This window comes from Canis lupus, chromosome 36 (assembly GCF_048164855.1).
Source record: "Canis lupus baileyi chromosome 36, mCanLup2.hap1, whole genome shotgun sequence".
Classification (NCBI taxonomy): Eukaryota; Metazoa; Chordata; class Mammalia; order Carnivora; family Canidae; genus Canis; species Canis lupus.
Window position 1 is genome coordinate 25,254,317 of NC_132873.1, and position 23,875 is coordinate 25,278,191.

At 38.3% G+C, this 23,875-nt stretch overlaps 1 protein-coding gene and 1 long non-coding RNA gene across 12 annotated transcripts in view; one reads left to right on the forward strand and one right to left on the reverse strand.

The window, feature by feature from the left end:
- The window catches only part of DNAH7 (dynein axonemal heavy chain 7), a 234,340-nt gene that overhangs the window by 133,157 nt on the left and 77,308 nt on the right, over positions 1-23,875 (forward strand). For all 4 annotated transcript variants that reach the window (XR_012024865.1, XR_012024864.1, XM_072812865.1 and 1 more), the window contains exons 43-47: positions 6,969-7,299; positions 9,655-10,001; positions 11,379-11,559; positions 13,862-14,047; positions 20,080-20,243. Coding sequence is in view for 2 of the 4 variants with exons in the window: in XM_072812865.1 (XP_072668966.1) it covers positions 6,969-7,299; positions 9,655-10,001; positions 11,379-11,559; positions 13,862-14,047; positions 20,080-20,243 (1,209 nt within the window). In the remaining 2 variants the exon portion in view is untranslated. The remainder of the gene's footprint in view (positions 1-6,968; positions 7,300-9,654; positions 10,002-11,378; positions 11,560-13,861; positions 14,048-20,079; positions 20,244-23,875) is intronic.
- The window catches only part of LOC140625537 (uncharacterized), a 136,613-nt gene that overhangs the window by 70,552 nt on the left and 42,186 nt on the right, over positions 1-23,875 (reverse strand). For 7 of the 8 annotated variants that reach the window (XR_012024869.1, XR_012024868.1, XR_012024871.1 and 4 more), the window contains exon 3: positions 6,955-7,132. This is a non-coding gene — a long non-coding RNA (uncharacterized lncRNA). Of the gene's footprint in view, positions 1-6,954; positions 7,405-23,875 lie in introns of all 8 variants that reach the window. The other variant, XR_012024873.1, reaches the window with a different exon arrangement.

Consider the following 23,875-nt stretch of genomic DNA (forward strand, 5'->3'; position numbering starts at 1 on the left):
TGAAAATAACTGATTTTCCAGTTAGAGAAATTTCAGATTTGCCTCTTAAAATGAAAATGAGGGATCCCTGGGTGGCGCAGCGGTTTGGCGCCTGCCTTTGGGCCAGGGCTCGATCCTGGAGACCCGGAATTGAATCCCACATCGGGCTCCCGGTGCATGGAGCCTGCTTCTCCCTCTGCCTGCGTCTCTGCCTGCCCCCCCCCCCCGTGACTATCATAAATAAATAAAAATTTAAAAAAATTTTAAAAAGAAAATGAGTTTTTAAAAACTATTAAATGACATAGATACTAAACAGTAACCCAATTAACTATTAAATCGAATTCCCTTCACTGATGATTTTATTGGTACTATGTAAGATTTTAAAGATAATCTAACAAATATTAAAAACACTTTGTGATACAGTCCTTATAATAGGACATTACCTAAAATATACCAAAATGATAATTCCTTTGTGTTCTAGCATTCCTTTGTGTGAAAACTAACCTTAGGATGTAAGGCAAAGCATATAAACTTGTATTAGTCAGGAAATAAAGGGTTAAGAAGTAAAAAAAAAAAAACTCATTTTGAAAATCTCAATATAAACATCAATAAGCTTATGGACTATATATGTGTCGATGTGAGTTTTTAATGTCATTGAAGGTGACATTTATTTATTTATTTTTGTAGTTTCAAGGTTTTATTTAAATTCCAGTTGGTTAACATATAATGTAGTATTGGTTTCAGGAATAGAGTTTAGTGATTCATCATGCACTACAACGCCCAAGGCTCATCACAATAAATATCTTCCTTAATGTCCATCACCCGTTTAACCCACCCTCCTGCCCACCCCCCTGCCAGCAACCCTCAGTTTGTTCTCTATCATTAAAAGTCTGTTTTATGGTTTGCCTCCCTCTCTTTTCCACCCTTCTGCTATGTGAATCTATTTTGTTTCTTAATTTACACATATGAGTGAAATCCTAGATATTTGTCTTTCTCCATCTGACTTATTTCATTTAGCATAATACACTCGAGCTCCATCCATGTCATCGCAAATGGCAAGATTTCATTCTTTTTGATGGCTGAGTGATATTCCACTGTATACACACACGCGCGTGCGCACACATGCGTGCACCTCGTAACTTCTCTATCCATTCATCAGTTGATGGACATTTGGGCTCTTTCCATAATTTGGCTATTGTTGATAATGCTGCTGTAAACATTGGGGTGCATGTATCCCTTAAGTTCAGTATTTTTGTGAACTTTTGGTAAATACTCAGTAGCGTAATTGCTGGATTGTAGGGTGGTTCTATTTTTGACTTTTTGAGGAACCTCCATACTGTTTTCCAGAGTGGCCCCACCAGCTTGCATTCCTGCCAACAGTGCAAGAGGGGTCCCCTTTCTCCACATCCTCGCCAACATTTGTTGTTTCCTGCCTTGTTAATTTTCCCCATTCTCACTGGTGTGAGGTGGGATCTCATTGTGGTTTGGATTTGTATTTTCCCGATGACAAGTGATGTTGAGTGTCTTTTCATGCGCCCATTAGCCATCTAAATGTCTTCTTTAGAAAAATGTCTATTCATGTCTTCTGTCCATTTCTTAATTGGATTATTTGTTTTTAGGTGTTGAGTTTGATAACTTCTGCGTGGAGTTTGGGTCCTCACCCTTATCAGATAAGTCATTTGCAAATACCTTCTCCTATTCTGTAGGCTGCTTTATAGTTTGATTGTTTCCTTTGCTGCGCAGCTTTCTAGCTTGATGAGGTCCCAGTAGTTCATTTTGCTCGTTTCCCTCGCTTCCGGGGGTGTGTCTAGAGTAAGAAGCTTCTCTTACAACGTCAATGACGTTGCTGCTGCCTGTGTTCTCCTTTAGGAATTTGATGGTTTCCTGTCTCACATTTAGGTCTTTCATCATTTTGAATTTATTTTTGTGGATGGTGTAACAAATTGGTCCAGTTTCATTCTTTTGCATGTCTCTGTCTGGTTTTCCAAACACCATTTGTTGAAGAGGCTATCTTTTTTTCCGTCGGATATTCTCTCCTGCTTTGTCAAAGATTAGTTGACCATATAGTTGTGGGTCCATTTCTGGGTTCTTTGTTCTGTTCCATTAATCTATATGTCTGGTTTTGTGCTAGCACCATACTGTCTTCATCACTATAGCTTTGTAATAAACATTTACAATCTGGAATTGTGTTCTTCCAGCTTTTCTTTTTCATGATTGTTTTGGCTATTCAGGGTCTTTTGTGGTTCCATACAAATTTTAGGATTGTTTGTTCTAGCCCTGTGAAAAATGCTGGTGGCATTTTGATAGGGATTGCATTGAATGTGTAGATTGCTTTGAGTAGTATAGACATTTTAACAATATTTGCCTTTCCAATCCATGAGCATGGAATATTTTTCCATTTCTTTGTGTCCTCTTCAGTTTCTTTAATTAGTGTTCTGTAGTTTTCAGCAATGCCTTGTTTCGGGATCAAGGTAATAATGGCCTTATAGGACGATTTTGGAATTTTTCCTTCCATGTCTATTTTTGGAACAGCTTCAGAAGACTAGGTATTAGTTCTTCCTTAAATGTTTCAGAGAATTCCCCTGGGAATCTATCTGGCCATGGACTCTTGTTTGTTAGGAGATTTCTGATTCCTGCTTCAGTTTCTTTGCTGGTTACGGGGCTGTCAAATTTTCTCTTTCTTACTGTTTTAGTTTTGGTAGTTTCTATGTTTCTAGGAATTTATCCATTTCTTTCAGATTGCCCAATTTGTTGGCATACAATTTTTCATAATATTCTTTTATAACTATTTATATGTCTGCAGTGTTGGTTGTGATTTCTCCTCTCTCATTTGTGATTTTTATTTGGGTCCCTTCTCTTTTCTTTTAGATGAGTCTGGTTAGGGGTTTATCAATTTTGTTAATTCTTTCAAAAAACTAACTCCTGGTTTTGTGGATTTGTTTTACTTTTTTTGTTTGTTTAATTCTATATCATTTATTAGCGCTCTTTATTATTTTCTTTCTTTTGCTGGCATTAGACTTCATTTGTTCTTTTTCTAACTCTTTTAGGTGCAAGGTTAAGTTGTGTATTTGAGAATTTTTTTCTTTTTGAGGTAGGCCTATATTGCTATATGCTTCCCCCTTATGGCAGCTTTTTCTGCATCCCAAAGGTTTTAGATCATCATGTTTTCATTTTCATTTGTTTCCATGTATTTTTAAATTTCTTCTTGAATTTCTTGGATGACCCATTCACTCTTTATTAAGATGCTTTTTAACCTCCATGTATTTCTGGTCTTTCCAAATTTTTTCTTGTGGTTGGCTTCACGTTTCATAGCATTGTGGTTGGAAAATATGCATGATATGATCTCAGTCTTTTTGTTGTTGAGGCCTGCCCGACTTGTGACCTAGTGTGTGATCTATTTTGGAGAAGGTCCTATGTGCACTCAAAAAAGAATGTGTATTCTGTTGCTTCAGGATGAAATGTTCTGACTATATCTGCTAAGTCCACCTGGTCTAGTGTGTCATTCAAAGCCACTGTTTCCTTGCTGATCTTCTGCTTAGGGAATCTGTCCGTTGCTGTGAGTGGGGTGTCAGAGTTCCCTGCTATTGTTGTATTATTGATGAATTTCCTTATATTTGTTATTAGTTGATTTATATATTTGGGTGCTCCCAAGTTAGCATCATAAATGCATACAACTGCTAGATCTTCTTGTTGGATAGACCCCGTTTTTATGAGGTCGTGCCCTTCTTCATCTCTTATTATAGTCATTGGTTTAAAATCTAGTTTGTTGTATGTTTGGCTACTCCAGCTTTCTTTTTTTTTTTTTTTTTTCCCAGCTTTCTTTTGATGTCCATTAGTATGATGGATTCTTCGTCCCCTCACTTTCAACCCGTGGGTCTAAAGTGAGTCTCCTATAGGTAGCATATGGATGGGTCTTTTTTTAATCCATCTTGACACTCGATGTCTTTTGACTGGAGCTCTTAGTCCATTTATATCCGGAGTGATTATCCCTCAAATCAGGTACCTCCTCCCTTCAATAATGTGGCCTCTTCTCTCCCTCTAGTTGTGCAGTTTATTCTGTCAGTTGTCTGGTGGTTTCTTGGGTATTCAGAATTATTTGGGTTTTATCTAGCTGTGTTCTGGGAGGAGGCAAGCCTAGGGTCCTCCTACTATGCTGCCATCTTAACCCCCTTCAATCTGCTGGGGGTGACTTTTAGATGCAAACAAAAAGTTTATTCAAGAGTTTCTTTGATTCTAAAAAATACCCAATATATTAGAAAATGTAAAAACATTATCTTATGCTACAAAATTAGATATTTAGAAATTTTTACTGATCTACCTTTTAAGGGAAGCTTCAGGAATGTTTGGTCACGTTTAAAAAGTAATTTCAGCAAAATTTTTATGTTGCATTTATAATTTTTAAAGGTTTTTATTTCCCCTTTGAGGTCTGATTTAACAAATCAAACTTTCCTAGGTACTTTAATAATTTATAAAGCCTAGTTAAACTAATACAGAGGGTGGGCCTTATGTTCTTTTAAATGTTTAGTATTATCTATAAACTTTATGAGCTATTTTTACTTTAAAACAGAAATGTAGCTCTTGCTCAATTACATAATTTATATTGGATTGTAAGGTTGATCTGTGAACCTAACAGACTGAATTCTTTTAAATATTAAAATACATACTTAAAATACAAATATGCACAAATTTCATGGTGCAAAAATATTGATGCAAAGTTTAATGTTTGCATATTAACTATAATTAATTCTAAATCTTCCTGTGCTAACCCACTATGTCAAGCATTTTGAAGCATCTTTTCCCATGTTGTCCAGGATGCTACCTACATCCTGGTAGGATACTCCTCATCCATATTTACAGTGACTATTGTAATATCTTCTGCAGCTGGGGTGTCAGAGCTTTCCTATGCACCATGATCCATACTCCCATGTTTGAATCATATCATCCGTACTTTTTGCATCTACTTAGTGAAATCTGCATCTACATTACTGTATCTTTCCATGTAGATCTTATGATCTTTAACTTAATGAAATCTTAATGAAATCTTGCCTTTTTTTTTTCTTCCATATTTTCCCATCTAAGAATATTAAACCTTTTTGGAGAGTCTTATTACATTTTGGATATTATGTCTCTGATTATACACTTAAAATGTTTAAGGCCATCCTAACTGAAAGAAATATTATGAAAATGAGATACAAAGTTTTAGGAAAATTGAAAGTTATAGTTTTCTAGGCATTTTTAGTTATTCTTACTTGCCTTTCAAATCTTCCTCTTTTTAAAAAACTTCTCTATGGGGCACCTGGGTGGCTCATTTGATTGTCTGCCTCTTGGTTTCGGCTCAGGTCATGAGCTTGAAGCCATGGGATTGAGCCCCGTTTAGGGCTCTGTGCTCAGCTGGGAGTCTGCTTGGGATTCTTTCCCTCTGCTCCACCCTTCCCCACTCTCACTCTCGCACTCTCTCTCCCTCTCTCAAGTAAAAACTAAGTTTTAAAACCTTTTTAAAAAATTATCCTTTACCTCAGCTGGGATCCCCATCCTTTGGTTACTCTTCCCTTAATAGCTAAAGCTTCCAGATCTCTTTATAGCCAGGTTCTCTGGTAACCTAGAAGCAAGTTAGCAGGTCACCTGCTAAGATGCCAGTAGTTTAGCTAGCAAACCATCACATGGGATCAACCACAGTATGGAAACTTTCCTGTTCTTGTTCTAAAGATTTTGGAAAACCAAATTCCCAGATAGTGTTATTATGTATCCAATCCCCTCATTTCCTATTATGTCAAGTATTTTTCTGACTCAAGGGAAATAAATGTGTGACAAAACATAGCATACCCTCACTTCTAAATGTGAGGTGTGTGGGATTTTTTTTCCCCCCTGTGGCAGTCTTTTTAATGTTTTTCCCGTTATCTACTCCAATTCAAGCCAGGTAAGCCCTCAGCTGAAGAGTATGCTTCTGCCTTTACACAGTCATCAGGCTGGTTTGTTATCTACTCCAACCTCTTTTTTTTTTTTCAACCTCTTTTTTGAAGATGATTTCTAAAATATGTCCCCTTTTACTCTGAAACATTATGGTATATCAAATATTTTAAATGAAATGAATTATAAAAAAGAGTTTTCTCTACATCTAATGTATAATTATCCAGAGAACATACATGAAAGCAGATAAAGTGTTTAAAGCACATAAAATACTATTGTATTCCCAATCAACTGTTATTGCTTTGTAATCATTTTGCACACAGTGTTGAGTGTTATTATCTATCCATTTTGTCATTATTGTCTTATTTTTAAGGTTTTATTTATTCATGAGAGAGAGAGAGAGAGAGAGAGAGAGAGAGAGAGGCAGAGACATAGGGAGAGGGAGAAGCAGGGTCCCTGAAGGGAGCCTGATGTGGGACTGGATCCCAGGACCCCGGGATCACACCCTGAGCCCAAGGCACACGCTTCAACCACTGAGCCACCCAGGCCTCCCATCATTATTGTCTTAATAAAAAATTATTTTGGGATATTGAATACTCCTTAAAATCATCTGCCACCTTTGGCAACATTCAAGATAATATATTTTGGGCCCTGAAGTCTATTTAAAAGATGTGATTATGAAAAGATTTTGAGGAACGGTAGTGTGTTGTAGGGATAAACTTCCCAAAGTGACTAATTTAGAGGTACACAATTCCTTTTGGTAATGAGCACGCCTTGCCTTATCCCTAGTATATAACACACAAGCTTTTGGAATTCTGTTCAATGCCTGGATCCTGTGCTAGGTACGGGACACACAAAAACGAACACGGCATCCTTTTGGCTCTAATTGTGCACAACTGGCTATTCTGAAGCTCAGAATTTTGTCTGAAGCTCAGGATTTTGACAAATTGTTAGTGAAAATCTTTCATACCACTCCTTTAGTGATGCCTGGGGAAAAGCCTGAGAAGCTCAAGGACATTTCAGGCTTTTCCTTGAAGGGCACAGCACCCGATGCCTAACCTGCTTTACCTGTCTGCTTCCAGCGAGGTCATGAAAATGAAGAAGAGGTATGAAGTGGGCTTGGACAAACTGGATTCTGCGGCATCTCAAGTGGCCACGATGCAAGCCGAGCTGGAGGCGCTCCATCCCCAGTTGAAGGTTGCGAGCAAAGAGGTGGACGAGATGATGGCAATCATCGAGAGGGAGTCTGTAGAGGTGGCCAAAACCGAAAAAGTGGTGAAAGCCGACGAAACGATAGCAAACGAGCAAGCCCTGGCTGCCAAGGCCATCAAGGACGAGTGTGATGCGGACCTGGCCGAGGCCTTGCCCATCTTGGAGTCGGCGCTCTCGGCCCTGGATACCCTGACGGCGCAGGTAGGAGCACAGCCGTGCACCACGCCTGCCTCGCCTGGCTCAGGGAAGCCAGGTTGGCTCTGCACCTGATGCAACTCAAATGGGCAAGAGAATTCCCCGACTGACCTGAAATAAAACAAGTGCGTGTGCATGACTCACAGTTTTGGAAAAGGAGAAAACTGCCTTATTGCAGAACCCACCCTAAAACCTCGGTTGTGTCAAAACCTTTGCACAACACTTTTGCAGTTCAGTGGTAGATAGAGGCATGGGACCTACGTGTGTAGTTTAATTCCAAGGTGCACTTTGCACATTTAGACACTGTTGTAATCGGTGTACACCTCACAGTAGATGTGATAACCTACCGTGTCAGTGTTGGTTAGTGTTTGGGGTTTTTTTATTTTGGTGAGACTTAGTAGCATGGCCTACAATGTTGTATTTTATAATAGCATGTCTTAGATTGGATGAAATGTGGCATTAAAAATTTAGATGTGGGGATCCCTGGGTGGCGCAGCGGTTTGGCGCCTGCCTTTGGCCCAGGGCGCGATCCTGGAGAACCGGGATTGAATCCCACGTTGGGCTCCCGGTGCTTGGAGCCTGCTTCTCCCTCTGCCTGTGTCTCTGCCTCTCTCTCTCTCTCTCTCTCTCTCTCTATCATAAAAATAAATAAATTAAAATAAAATAAAAATAAAAAATATATATTAAAAAAATAAATAAAAATTTAGATGTGAAAGGGGGGATAGTTCAATTAAGAAAGATAAAGGTGAATTTTTAAACATAATGTTGAGAATTGTGCTAGACTTTTGGGTGAGGAGAGATCCTTTCTTCACGCCTAACTCCAATATAAATTTCAGAGTGATTAAAATTTAAATATAAACAATTATATTACTATAAGATAGTAGAAAAATGCAGGTCATGTTTATATCTTGCAATGGACCAGGCCCTTGGATTTCTTAAATGTGAGAGAAATAAGAAAAAAAAAAAAAAAAAACCTAGACAAAATTGCTTGTAGCATATGTGCTCTGGATACTCTTCTGCTTTTCATAACTAATAAAAAAAATTTAAGTTACAAATTCTACCTAAAAACCAACACATTTTGTTTAATATAAACATCACAGAAGTGTAAAAACACTGGGAGATAATATTTGAACTACATGGCAAACAAAAGATTAAGATGCCTCTATGTAAAAAGCTTATAAATCAATAAAAAAAGTTATAAGATAGTAAATGATATGAAGAAGTAATTCACAAAAAAGGAAGCCCAAGTAGTCAATAAACATATGAAAATGTATCCTACCTCACTTGTATTAAAAAACAGATTAAAATATGATTTCCTTTGCTTATCAGAATGCCTAGCATTGTTGCTAAGGGTATATGTAGTAAAACAGCTTTTATACTTTCTGGAGAGGAGTTTGTCAATATGTGCCAAAAGCTTTAACAATAAAAATCACACACACAAAAAAAACAATAAAAATCACAAAGCTGTTAATTCAATATGGCAATTACAATAGTAAAAGAAAAATAGAGGAAAAAAAACATAGGGTCTGAGAATTATGGTTCATATCTATACATCAGAAGGTCATGCAGCCATTAAAATGATGTGTTTCATTGATGTAAGTATGATGTTCACTATATATTGTTACTGAAATATGAAAAGTTTTGAAGCAGCACGAATGTTATGTATACTATAATTCCAAATTGGTGAAAATGTAGCATATACACTAGTTTATAGTATATGTGACATAGAAAACATATAGAAGAAATATAAATTTAAAATATTTGCAGTAGTTAACTAGATATTACAGGATTACAAGATATTTTTTGTATGTATTTTTCTAATGTTTGCATCTATTACTTTCATAATTTTTAAGAAGCTGGGACGCCTGGGTGGCTCAACAGTTGAGCACCTGCCTTCGGCCCGGAGCGTGATTCTGGGGTCCCGGGATCGAGTCTCACGTTGGGCTCCCTACAGGGAGCCTGCTTCTCTCTCTGCCTGTGTCTCTGCCTCTCTCTCTCTCCCCCTGTCTCTCTCATGAATAAATAAATAAAATCTTTAAAAAAATTTTTTTAAGAAGCTACAAAACTCTTATTTTGCAACAGCCAAATCTCAAATCTCTGTTACATATTTTTGAAGTTGACTACATCATGAGCACTCTCACATTAGGGCATATTTCCATTATTTTGTTGTTGTTGTTCTTAACTTTTCCTTTGGGACAAACTTCTCAATGTTTTGTGACAGAATTCTATCGCTGTCACCATTTCTATCCAGTAAACACAGTGAGTTTCTATCTTATGGTTTAGTTTGAAAATAGGAGCCAATTAGACATAATTTGTCAACAAAAAATTCTTTTCTAATGATTAGCATGTTGTTATTTCTAGGACATCACAGTGGTAAAATCCATGAAGAGTCCTCCTGCTGGTGTCAAGCTTGTTATGGAAGCTATATGCATCTTGAAAGGCATCAAAGCTGACAAAATCCCTGACCCAACAGGTTCAGGGAAAAAAATAGAGGATTTCTGGGGTCCAGCTAAGAGACTTCTTGGTGACATCCGATTTCTACAGTCACTTCATGAATACGACAAGGACAACATTCCTGCAGCTTATATGAATATCATAAGAAAAAATTATATTCCAAATCCAGATTTTGTTCCAGAAAAGATTAGAAATGCTTCCACAGCAGCTGAAGGTCTTTGTAAATGGGTCATAGCAATGGATTCGTATGATAAGTAAGTACTAACAACAACAACAACAACAATAAAACCCTGTGTTTTATTTTCCTGTTTGGTCATTTAGACAGTATAAAACTTTCATATCTAGTATCTTTATGTGTGTACATATTTACTGAAGGCAAGACTATATCAATTATATAATATAATACAGTGGTGTGTAAACATTTTTGGGCTCAGGAACCCTTTATACTCTTAAAAATTCTTGAAGACACCAAAAACGTGTTTATCTATCATTATTAGAAGTTGAAACAGAGAAACTTGAAACAACTATTAACTCATAAAAATATTGCATGTTACATAAATAACTTATTTTTTATTCACATTTTTCACAAAAATTATGAGAACAGTAGTGATGTTTTATATTTTTGCAAATCTCTTTAATATGTGACCAGTATGAGATAGCTGGACTCTCAAACTGCATCTTCGTTCAATCTGCTGCAATATATTGTTCCAACTGAAGTATACGAATAAAATACAGCCTAAGTCAGATGTTTAATTGGACAGGAGAGGATGTCATGGACACCCCGAATGGGATGAAGCATGTCTTGGACCACATTTTGAAAACCACTAGTATGATATATATATATTCTTTGTAAGACAAGGAGTCTTTTCTGGTGATTGTATGAGAACCACTTATGTTTTGTACAAACCAGAAAAACTTATGAGTTATTCTTGAAAAAGCAACTCTTACAGCATGTCTTTCAAACTCATACACAATTTGAATCATTATACAAATCTATTGTTCACTGCATGGGTTTCAGACCATGCTATGTTAATGATAAATTTTAATTTAATATTTTATCATTTGTTTAGAAAGCTAACATCACTGATCCCATTTCCCAGGTAGAAGGTAATTTAGATTCAATCTTTTCCTTATATAGTCCCTTCTATTATTCTATTATCGACATATATATTTATAGATGGTAAGTTTTAGTTAAAGATGAATTCTGAAAAATTTTAAGGAGCAGAATGACGTAGGTAAAACACCTCACCTCCTAAGAATTAAGCTTTATGAATTAGACTAGTTTTCATAAACACTGCAGTATTTCACATAAACCGTTTTCCTTTTATAAAATGACCAATATTCATACTGTCAATAATCAATACTTTATATTGGATAAAAAATTACTTATTTGAAAAAAAATTACTTATTTGAAGATGTTACCCATCTTTGATATCTATTTTGATCATCATATGTGCTGAGGTCGGGTTGGATCACTAGATGAAATACAGATTATGACTATGAAATACAGAATATATTTTTGCATAAAGATGTGTTTTGAGTTATAGTAAGGATAGAAAAACAAATTCAGTGATAGAAAATGTACTACAGTATAAAATGTATATCTAATTCTCTAATTTTACTTTTTGCAGAGTGGCAAAAATAGTAGCTCCCAAAAAGATAAAACTAGCTGCAGCCGAAGGGGAGCTTAAAATTGCTATGGATGGTCTTCGAAAGAAGCAGGGAGCCCTGCGTGAAGTTCAGGACAAGCTGGCCAAGCTTCAGGATACACTTGAACTAAATAAACAGAAAAAGGCTGATTTGGAAAACCAGGTATGTGATAACATAGACAAATAGGGACGAATCCTAATTACTTCAATAAAAATGATGTTTGCACTGGTAAATAACAGCCACAATCTCCTGCTTTCCTTCTGGTTGAGGATTGGCAACCCATGGCCCATGGGCCAAATCCACCATTGCCCGTTTTTGTATGGTCCACAAGCTAATTATGGTGTTGACATTTTTTAATGATTATACAGTAAATGGTTGTATAAGTACCTACACAATATCGTCAGTTTTGCCTCTCAATCCACAAAGCCTCAAATTTTTACTTTCTGGGCTTTTTCTCTCCCCTCCCCCAACCAAAGTCAATTATCTCTGGTTTAGATTACCAGGCTATTGAGCTAGATTATTTAAATAATTCTTCATATTATAGGTAGGGAAATGGAGAACCAAAATATTAAGTGACTTGGGTTGTCTAAAGGTTGACAGCAGAACTGAGATAAGAACTCAATACCCAGAACCACACTGTGTCCTCTGAAAATTATTTTAAGACTAAAAAGGTGAAACTATTTGTAATAACTAACTGCTCAAGTCTGATTATGTTCTAGGGGGAAAAAAAGTCAAAATATTTTATAACAGTCAATATTTATTGAGTGCTTCCTCTGCAAGTCACTGTTGTTCTGGGAGCAGCGTGTGTTGATCTCATTTATTCGTGATACAGCCTTCCGAAGGAGGTCATCGTTTTGTATCATTTTGCAGAAACTAAAGCACAGAAAGCTCAAGTAACTTGCCTATGGTCAACCCAGCTTCTAAGCGTGGAGGCTGAAGTCTGGACAAAGGCAATCTGGCTCTAATAGCTGCTCTCTTTCCCAGACTGTTTCATCCTAGAGGCTGTGACCAAATTCTGTTGTGTACAAATGCATGACATTGCTCATCTTTAAAAATTTTACTTATGACACGGCATGATTTCCAAGCAGTCAGTTTTAGTTTAAGTAATATGATAGGCTGGTATGTGGTTTATTGTAAATATTTGCCAACTCTGTAGTAGGTTTGAAATTTTATTTTTTTGTGACGAAATAATGGTAATGTAAAATGAATATATGCTTATGTGTGTACTAACAACCTGCTTTTGGGGGCAAAATTTTAGTTACAATATTTCTACTTGATAGTTTCTGATAGCAACTTTATTGTCGTCTGAGACATAATTCAGTTTATTACAAACATTACTGAAAGAAAGGATGGAGAAACAAGCCAGGAAGACAGAAAATATTAAAGAGGGAAAATTTAAAAACAAAAGATTTAAATTTGTGAAGCACAAAAATGTTACCAACTATATACCATTGCTTTTTCAAGCCTATCTTTAGATAAACCAATTTAGTATTTTAGATCTTTTGGTCTAAAGGAATTTATTTCATATAAATATTAATAGCATTAGGAAAAAGTATAGGCCAAATTCATATTCCACAGTAATCTAAATGCTTCTGCTTTTATCAATTGTTTACTTTTTTCCATGTCAGTCATTTCATTTTGAACCTTAAGCCAGCCTTTGCTTGGTCTTGTCTTTATCCAAGAAAAATGATGCAAAGTCACTGAAAATTAAACCAAAATAATTCAGGTATTTTACTGGAATATTGCCATTGCCTGGGTTGAAATGGCTTTTCCCCCAGTTTTCCACCTTCGTAATTATCCTTTTTCTTTTTTTAATCACATTGCTTAATTACGCATAATCAAATTTGGTTGACAGTCTTCTGCACAAAGTAGGCTCTCAGCTATTGATTGATGTCCTAATTGAAGGTTAATTGCAAGTGTGTGAGTAGGTTGACACAATTTAACAACTTGAAAATTGTGCTTTGCAAGTTTGCATAAATTATTACAACTTTTAAACATTTAACCTTTAGAATTATCATCAAGTCAACCGTAAGTTAAATGAGGGAAAGATTTTGATAGACCATTTGAAATAAAATGCTTTTAGAGTATTTAAACTTGAGGGAAAACATTCATATCTGCTAAAGAATGTCCTTTATTACTTAAGCAAATATCAGTGTCTCCCGCTTTCCTTAAACAGAGCTATCCGTGCATTATGTGATAAGTAGCCACTAAGAATTTCATAAATTGTGTATACTTTATTACACATCCTTACTGTACAAACTTTATCATGAAAAACAATTCTAACATTCCATGGACTTTCCAGCCTTCATAGTGAAATAGCTCACATTTTTTTAGAGAGTTAAAAAAATTCCAGTGGAAAGTTTGCAATGAAAAAAATAATTTATCTCTGAGGCCAAAATCTTGTGGAAATCTTAACTTATTTTCTACTTGCGGGTGTTGCTAACAGCTGCCTTTTATTTTTGAGGTTGACTTGTGCAGCAAGAAGCTAGAACGAGCTGAGCAGCTGATTGGAGGCCTGGGGGGTGAGAAAACTCGCTGGAGCCTTACAGCTTTGGAGCTGGGGCAGTTGTACATCAACCTGACAGGTGACATCCTTATTTCCTCGGGAATTGTCGCCTACCTGGGCGCCTTTACATCTAACTATCGACAGGTAAAGAGTACTAGTCGATTTCTAAGGTCTCTTTTAGCCCTCCCCATATAGCCAATACTAACTAATCTTAGGAGATTTTGTTTGCTTGCTTTTTTGTTTTTGTTTTTGTTTTTGTTTTGTTTTGTTTTTTTGGTTAAGAACAAGGAGTGAGGAGTTTCCAGGTAATTTCTAGTTGTGTATTTTAGTTACTCTGTAAATTGGCTTGATAGCCGTAAGATGCCTTATCAAATATTCTTCTAAAATCAAATTGTTTTAGAAACGTTGATTTTAAAAGGTAACATGAAATGGTAGGCCCTAAATATAAAATTTCCTTTCCTAAACCAGTGTAAGGAGATCAGGATTTTTTCTTATCTTTTTTTTTTTTTTTTGGTGTGTATGTGTGTTTAATCAACTACTCTCTATGAGCCTCAGGAATGAATCATTTCAAAAATCACTTCAGACACTAAAACTTCAGGGGAGGAAAAGGCAAGCTGACTTAGACCAAATCAGTAAGTGGCTTCCTAGAAACCTAATGCCGAGTTTCCTGCTTCTAATTTCCACCCCTTTGATGGAGTCGGCCTCCTTCTTTGTGACCCAGTTCCCGCTTCTATTTCTTCTTCCTGCTTTTTCCTAGTACTTTTCAGCCCATTCCTGAATGAGACCCAGCATATCTTTTGAAAAGTTGAACTGGAATCCAACCCAGAACATGGCCCTGTCAAAGCAGGAGGAGAGATTTAGAAAAATTAAAAGCACTAAAAGAGAAAGAGAAGGAGAATAGGGAGAAGAGAGAAATTTTACAACATTTGGCAATAGCTTCTGGTGTCAAGCAAGTAGAGAAAATAATTGACAACTCACTTTTCTTCTTTCTCTCTTTCTTTTTTTTCAAAACATTTGCACATGGTCTCAGTCGAGCCTTTCTTAATTTGGGGGCTTTCTCTTAAGTAGGGTTGTTTCTTGGGGGCCACTGTTTTGGTTTGTTTGTTTTTAACCAAACTGATTTAAACTCTTCAAACACGTGATCTTTCTGGTCTCCTTGGGACCTGGTAACCCTTGTCCTGGTGCATGACCCTCACACTCTTCCTCACTTTGTTCATTTCGATCTCTGAATCACTGTTTCTTGCTATGGCATTAACACCTCATAGTTCAAATAAATAGTTCATGTTTACCATGAGACTCTGGTAATAGACTTGTTTGCTCCACAGTTTCAGAGACTGAAGCTTATAAAGATGAAGGGAGCAGCTTAGAGCCACATGGCTGGTTAATGACACAGCAGGGATGGGACCTGTAGTCACCTGTAGTCAGAATCCTAATTTAACAATCTCTCTGCTCTCCTCCATCAACTTAGAACAATGGAAGGGGTAGCCGTGGCCGCCCTTCCCCTTCCCTGTTGGCTCCCAACATACTCCTGGGTATGGCTCCTATTGAGCGTTCCAGTGCCAAGCTGAAAGTACCGTGCCTCCCCACCCTGCCTCTCTGACCGACTCGTTCCTGGGCACTGGATCTTGTTGACTCCACAGACACCCACTTCCACCAGAATGAGGGGTGCCCATCAGCCCACCACACAAATCCTTCAAGAGAACATTGAGGTCCAGAACCAGACCCTGGAGTTTAGTGACAGAAGTAAAGTGACACTCAAGCTCGACACAGGTACAACCCAAACTCCTATGAACTCACATCCACTGTCCTCACCCTTGATTCAAGTAGCCCTGTCATCCCATCCCATTTCATCCCTGTGAGGGCTTCAAGGCAATTTTACCCCTTCCTTGCTTCCTCAGGCCTTTACTTTCCTTGAGTCTCCGATGTTGCTGCTCCTTCCTGTGAATTTATTCTCTATGTCCCACTCTGATCTCATTCTCTCTCTCTCGCTCTCTCTCTCAGGTCAGGGCAGCTGGCAGTTTACACCCCATCAGAAGTTTCCCATTCACTTGTAAGCATGAGGTTATAGTGGCAACATCAGTATCTGTCCAGATGCCCTCCTGGCTTCCTGCACTTTCATATCCAACAACCAGTGCCTACGACTCTTTTTGCAGACTTCCTTTCGGTTCTTAGAATCCACCTTGTGCAGTGTCTGGAGAGCTACAATGGCCTGGGGATTTATTTCCCCCTAGGGCATGCCTGGATGAATGACTAACAGAAGGGGGAGCATGAGAATCTCCCTCCCTTCCCTCTGGTTGGAACAGCTCTAAGAACTAACTTACATTCTCTGTGGGATCAAACCAAAGCCACCTGCTGCAGAACTTTGGCTGATTCCTCACTTTTGTTGGCTTCTTCCCAGTCCTTGTACAGCCCCCCGCCCAGTACCCCTTCCTTAATAAATCACTTCACCTAAGCCTTCATCTCAAAGTCTGCTTCTGGGAAACCCAACTAAGATCAAAAACAAAAAAAAACTTCACAACAATCTTGGTTCTTTTCAAAGTATCCAAGTCTCTGGATACCAAGATCCCTCAATAAATAGCTGGATCCCCTCCTTCCAAGCTTGAATCTGAGTAGCTGTTAATTATTCATCAACTTCTTCGTAGAACTTCTGGCACTCTTCATAAATAAAACATGGAACCCCCCACTTCTAAGATAACTGGGCCCATGGTGCTTTAACTGCAGTGCTCATACCACTCTCTACAACAGAATCCTACAGGGCTGTCAGGACATGTAAGCTCTGGAGTTGAATTAATTTGAACTTTCTCGTTTTCCCTGCCTACAGTCAGAGTCAAAACTGTTTTGGTGGTAGTGGATATTTTCACCAACGTGACACTCTTAATGGTCAATTTTTCATTGCTACCATCTGTTGCATCAGCTGATTACTAGTCAAGGCTCCTGGCTTGTATTTAGAGAAGCTTGTTCAGAGCACCTCACGTTCATTTCAGTGACTCTCTGCTGCTGTACCCTTAGATGCATTATTGGGCCACTTAGATTTTTAATCCAGAAATATGATAACATGCTTCACTGGTCATCTATAAACAACATCCCACAGTCACTATTGTTTTCTTTACTTCTTCCCCATATTATTGACTATCATACCAACACCAGCATCATGCTATATTTGACAAAACCTCCAGATTTTTCCCAAAAGTCTACCCTGTAGCCTGACAACAAAGAGATCAAAACATGCCAGTAGGAACTGTGCACTAGAGAGTGGAATTCAAACCAGACATACTTTATACCCCTCCTCCCTACACAGCCACACCACCTCTTCCTGGTATCAACAACCAAACCCAACAGAAAGCCAGGTGACAGTTTTTAAGTATTCATAAAAGGTGAGACTTTGCCCCCAGAATTTGTCGTGTAGTTTTATACCTGTGACTAGGTTGCATTGTATGGCAAAAGGACTTTGTCATTTAGGTTGCTATGCAGGCTGAACTTAAAACAGTAGGATTATACTTGGTTAGCCTGAACTTGATAATAGGACAATATCTTTTTAAAGTGAGAGTAAGTGGAATGCCCGGGTGGCTCAGTGGTTGGGCACCTGCCTTTGGCCCAGGTCGTTATCCTGGGATCTGGGATCGAGTCCTGCATCAGGCTCCCTGCATGGAGCCTGCTTCTCCCTCTGCCTGTGTCTCTCCCTCTCTGTGTGTGTGTCTCATGAATAAATAAATACATCTTTAAAAAAAAATAAAGCAAGAGTAAGAAAGAAAGTGCTCAAAGAATCAGAGACATGTTAAAAGGACATAAAGTTGAGTTTGAAGTTACTTCTATGATCAAATCAACAATCAATAATGATGGTAACATATTATAACCCATTGAATAAAAGATGTGAGCAAAATGGGTGAAGGGGTTCCAAAGGTGCACATTTCCAGTTATAAAATGAATAAGTCCTTGGGTGCAATGTACAGCATGGTGACTATAGTTGATAATCCTGTATCATACATTTGAAAGTCACAAGGTCTTAAAAATTCCCGTAAGAAAAACATTTCTGTGACTCTGATGACGGATGTTAACTAGACTCCCTATGCTGAGCTCCCAGTATGCACAAGGAGTGAATCCTCATGCTGTACACCTGAAATTACTATCATGTGATATGTCAATTATATTTTTTAAGAGAGACTAAAAAACATAGAAGAGGATAAATCTGTAATGACATAAATTCATACATCTTAAAAATGAGTGTCTGGCAAAGCTCGATAGTACAGCTACGATATCTCCCCATGAAATGCTCATTCATGAGGGAGGCAAAGGGGAAAAGAGCCGTGCAGAAGCCATAACACAGTATCTCCCAGAGAGAGCTGCCTTAATTCGGTGTTGAATCCTGAGTAAAACCTCTGAATTCCTTTCGGGGGGTAGTTAGCTCAGCCCTCAGGCCAATCATTTCCCTTCTCAGCTTGGCCTCGAGGTTCTAACAGGCGGTCGGCTTCCAGGGGCCCCCGGACACCTAGCACCGGGGACAGCGCCTTCTTGGCCGGCCTGTGGAAGAGGCCTACCCCACCCCAAGGAAGCCCCCCCTGCAGCCTTGCTGACCCTCCCGCATCCCGCCCCATGTGTACTGGCCTGTTTCCCCGTGTGCTGTTGCCCTCTTATCTGGGGGTGACCTCCTGTGGGGCATCTTTCTCCCGTTGGGCAGTACAGGTAGCAAGAAGTCGAGCTCTTCGTCTATCAGAGTGTCTTGTGTTGGGTCCCACCATCCAAAGAAGCTTTCGTCACACCTGAGATCACACATGTATGGGACAAGCCTGCAGGTGACAGCTTCACCAAGGGATAAAAGTCAGCGTCCTCAATAAATGAAGAGTTTGAAACCCGACTGCTGATATGATGTGGTGAGAACACGACGTTGTGTCTATCATATTCTTGCCGAAGGTGCATGACCTGAGTTGAATCACGAGGGAACATCGCAGAGATGCTACTGTGCGACATTCTGCAAAGTGACGGACCAGTCAAGGTCCCGAAAGTCACCAGTTCCCCCTAACCTGTCGTGGCCTTTCATGTGCAACAGAGGGGAGTGTTGGTGGAGCCGGCTGGACAGGAGCCGGGGCAGGTGGTGGTGCCCCCCTGTGCCCTCTCAGCCAGCACCCCCAGCACCCACAGCACCGTCACCTGCCTGTCAGCTGGTGCCAGCACCTTGGGTGTCTGTGCCTCTTTTCCGCGTCCCTTCCTCACCTGGTTTTCCTCTGGCCTTGTCTCTCGCTGTTTCTGCACTCTTTGATGTGTAACCCCAAGTTGGACCTTGACTTCTGACTTTCTGCATGTGAACCTGGACTTGAACTACCCTTTTGGTTCCTGAGCAACCTAGCAAACCGTGCCCCTGGTGGGATATCGCACCCTCCAATATGTGCCCCGAACCTTGTTGGTGCCTACTAGCCCCCCCATGATCTCTCCCTGCCAGGCATACAAGAGCCAGAAAAAAATGTCCCCTACCAGTTCAAATTAGATTTACTTATATACCATCATACTGTATTTTTTTAAATTTTTTTTTATTTATTTATGATAGTCACACAGAGAGAAAGAGAGGCAGAGACACAGGCAGAGGGAGAAGCAGGCTCCAAGCACTGGGAGCCCGACGTGGGATTCGATCCCGGGTCTCCAGGATCGCGCCCTGGGCCAAAGGCAGGCGCTAAACCGCTGCACCACCCAGGGATCCCACCATCATACTGTATTAAGGCTTACTGGAAATTTGTAATTTAAAGAAAATATATGGGGGTGCCTGGCTGGCTCAGTCAGAGGGAAGTGTGCGACTCCTGACCTCGGGGTTGTGAGTTCAAGCTCCTATAGAGTGGATGTAGAGATTACTAAAAAACATAAAAAACTTAAAATATACGGAATAATGATGGTCTCCAACTACTTTGTCAAGTGTAGCTTTAGAATAGAGATTGGCAATTGTTCTTTTCAGATATGAAATTCTGACTTTGACTTCACTATGAAGTGATGTATCTAAAATTAATATTGGATATAGTTAATTTTTGTTTGAATGCATCATGGGCCTTCTAAATTATAGTTCTATATGAAAAAAATCTGATACATTGTCTTTTGAGGTGCAGTTTCAACAATGGTTGGTTGACTCAAGGAATAAAGTGTAATCGAGGGGTTTACAAAGTATTCATTTGTTTTCCTATGTCTGTGTCTTAAAGAACCAAATCAAGGAGTGGACAAATTTGTGCAAAAGCAAAGATATTCCCTGCTCTGATGACTATTCTCTTATGGGTATCCTGGGAGAAGCAGTGACAATTCGGGCCTGGAACATTGCTGGGTTACCTTCGGACTCGTTTTCCATTGATAATGGGATCATCATCATGTAAGGAAAATACTTTTCTCACAAATGATCTCTATTAATCAGTAGATTTATTTATCTGTGCATCTTTTTTTTAAACAATTATAGCTAGAAAACTTTTATAGTATTGTGAAATTTTTACTTAAGTCATTAATTAGCTAAATTAAATATGAATAATCTCTTCCTTTTCCTACTAATATTAGAACTATTGCATATTGGAGACTGTAAGAACAACCAAAAACCCTAATGATTTTTGCTTAATTTTTAATCATCAGCCTTTGGCAAATGGAGCAAAATCCTAACATGAGCAAGTGAAGTCTGAAAGACCTTTTCCCATAAAATTACAGGGTTTTGTTATTGCAAATTGATGAAAGATGCAGCGGGGGGTGAGTTGGTGGTGGTGATGGGTTCTGGTGTACAAAATTCTTAGTCACTGCTATGCTTGGGACCAATTTAAATGATATGGATACATTTCTGGGTCTGGGACTCATGGGGACTTTCAAGACAGTAGCTGCTATTCCTGGAATCTCCTGGTTAGTAGACAAATCCCATGGAAATTCAGCTGGGAGAATAAAGCAGCTCATCCAGCCTCACCTTTCCTACAAGTCTTACCTCCTGGAAACCAAGGACCTCAGTCTGCCCCAGTTTGAGGACAGTCATCATTTGTGTCATTCCCTAGTTCACATTACCATGGGCCTCTATCACTGGGCCCGTCTTCTTGGAGGTAATAGCAGGGGGAAACCATCAGTAGAAATGTTCAGTTCTGTATGACATGACTATTTTAATTAGTTGCTAGTTTACTACTGAAAAAATAATTGACGTCCTAGTACTTAAAGTAAAAATGGCAGACTCATGCGAATTTTTAAAATAGAATTAACCACTACGTGTGAAGACTGGGTCTTCAATAAATTTTTTGTATGGGGTATTTATGAAAATCATTCCACAAAAAAAATTCGGATGAACACGTTTCTTTACCAATCAACAAATGCTCTCTCTCTCTCTCTGTCTCTCTCTGTCTCTCTCTCTCTGGACTTCTTTCTTTTAAGATTTTATTTATTTATTCATGAGAGAGAGAGAGAGGTAGAGACACAGGCAGAGGGAGAAGCAGGCCCCATGCAGGGAGCCTGACGTGGGACGCGATCCTGGGACTCCGGGGTCACTCCCTGGGCTGAAGGCAGGTGCTCAACCACTGAGCCACCCAGGCATCCCTCTATGAACTTCTTTAGCATTTATTTGCTGACTTGTTCTACAGGGATTTGAGGTGTGTGAATATAAAGTAAAAATCTTATGAGACCACCTAGGGGCGGTTAAAGAAGTAGTTACTTCTCTAGGTACTTCAGACAAGCTCATCCTTACATTTGGGTCCTGAATTAAGTACAAAACTTTCTAGTAATAAAGGCGAAAAAGAAAATATGAAAAGATGGTTCTCATAGTTTTAACCAAGTAAATCATACTTTGATGAGCTTTTTCAGGAACTAAATTTAAATGTAATTATTTTGTTGATTTGGAGAAAAGACTACAAAGCTTTTCCTTGGTGAACGAAAATTAAGTACTGGGTACTGCGCTCTCATAATCTAAATTAATCCAGAAGAGAAATGATAGGATTCAGTTAAATGATAAATATGTGCGTTAGTTTGCCACTGAAACAGATTTTTAAGTGCCCTTTTAGAAGCACAGGATGACAGCTAGTTTTTTTAATTATTTAACAAGTAGGTGGCACTCAGACTTTGTGTTGGTGTTTAATGTGAGAATACAATTAGACATCAACATAAATGGGAGGTTTCTGAAAATTTAGAAGTCCGCTTTTACTTTACCCATCTGTACCAATTCAGCCTAAAGAAGAGTCAGATATTTGCTGTTTTTTGCTATTGCTATCTTTTCCCCTTGTAGAAAAAATACTTTGCTCTTTCCAAGCACTTGTGACTATAATTGATCACGTCCCGTATAAGGGTAGTCGTGTCTTTATTGTTTCATTTTGCAGCTTGTATACCTGTGTTCTCCCTGGCAGGATATCTATAACCATTATATTCATTGGAGGCCAAATTCCTTCTTATTTTTCAGCAAATAAATGTGCTCTTTCATTTGGGCCCAGTCGTATTTTAGTAATAAAAGCGCATTGATGAGTATTTCTGCTTCTAAGATTCCAAATCTTTCATGGTTATTTTTCAAGATAACAAACTCATATTTCAGGAGACAAAGAGGTAAAAAAAAAATGGTTTTAATGACACAGAACCCTTACATTTTTGCTATTCATTTGTTACAGTGTTGAAATATTAGCAAAATGTTACGGTAGCAACTTTATTAAGAAAGAAATATTAACATTTTTCATTCTTGGCTTATTTTGTCAATGTTATTTTGGTAATCCTATACTGAGAGGTTTCAGTAAATAGGTTTAAGGTGATCATTTTGAAGCATCAGATAAGTATCTTATTTACTTGCCTCGTGTGTTTTTCCATTCCCCAGAGATACTTGCTTGATAATGATAGTACCTAATACTGAGCACTTACTAAAGACCTAATCCTGTGCTAAGTGCTTTTTACGTACTATCTCAGCTGACTGAAGAGTTGATTATTTCGGGAAACGGGGAAGAATCTATAAAATTTAGATAAGTTGGAATATAATTAACTTTTGGAGCTATTGACACCTGAAGGTCCTTGGCTAATCAGCATTTCAAGGACTAGCGATAACATTGAGTGTAATTGGATTGTATCTGAACATTTCACAGGGAAATAGTAAGACTGTTTAATAACTTGGTAAATAAATCAGACCTATATCTGATATAACTCTGTGTTTTAAAAATATCTTTTAGTTTTTGTTTCTAGAGGAGTCAGATAAATTAGGTTTATTTCAGTAGCAGTAATAACTGAGAGGAGCACCAGTCTTTCATTGTCTGTTTTTTTTTAATCTATTTTTATGTATGTGTGTAAAGAGGAAAATAGCAAACCTCTTTGAGTTGCACCACTGTCATATATTTAAATTCTGTGTCCCTCCATGCAGACTACTGTGAACATGTATTATTACCTTTGGAAGTCTGGATTTTTCTAAAGCCCAAAAGAGCACCAAATAGTAATCCTCTCTAGAGAATCACAAAAGAACAAACAATATTAAAACTTGGAATCCTGAGTCTATAAAAATTCAGTTTTCATTTGGGAACCATTGATTTTTTTTTTAAGATTATATTTATTCATTCATGAGACACACAGAGAGAAGCAGAGACACAGGCAGAAGGAGAAGCAGGCTCTCTGCGGGGAGACGATGCGGGACCCGATTCCAGGACCTCGGGATCATGACCTGAGCCAAAGGCAGATGCTCAACCACTGAGTCACCCAGGTGCTCTGGGAACCACAGATTTTAAAGCATTTCTAGATTCATGAGTGTTTGGTGGAGGAAATAAGAGGATTATGTGGAGAAAAGTGTTGTCAGAAAATAAGGCAAAATAATGGAGAGGAAGCAAACAGTAAATAGGGTGTTTGTTCATTTCAGATTCAGGATTTATATTCAAAGAGTGAAGCTGTGTAAACCAATGTGCATTGCATATAGTTCTCCACGATAATTGTTATTAAAACCAGTACATTCTTCTCTACCTACCTTGAAGGAACGTCTCCTTTGATGTTTTATAGAAGCCCTTATCTTTAAACGCAAAATTAGGACTTAGT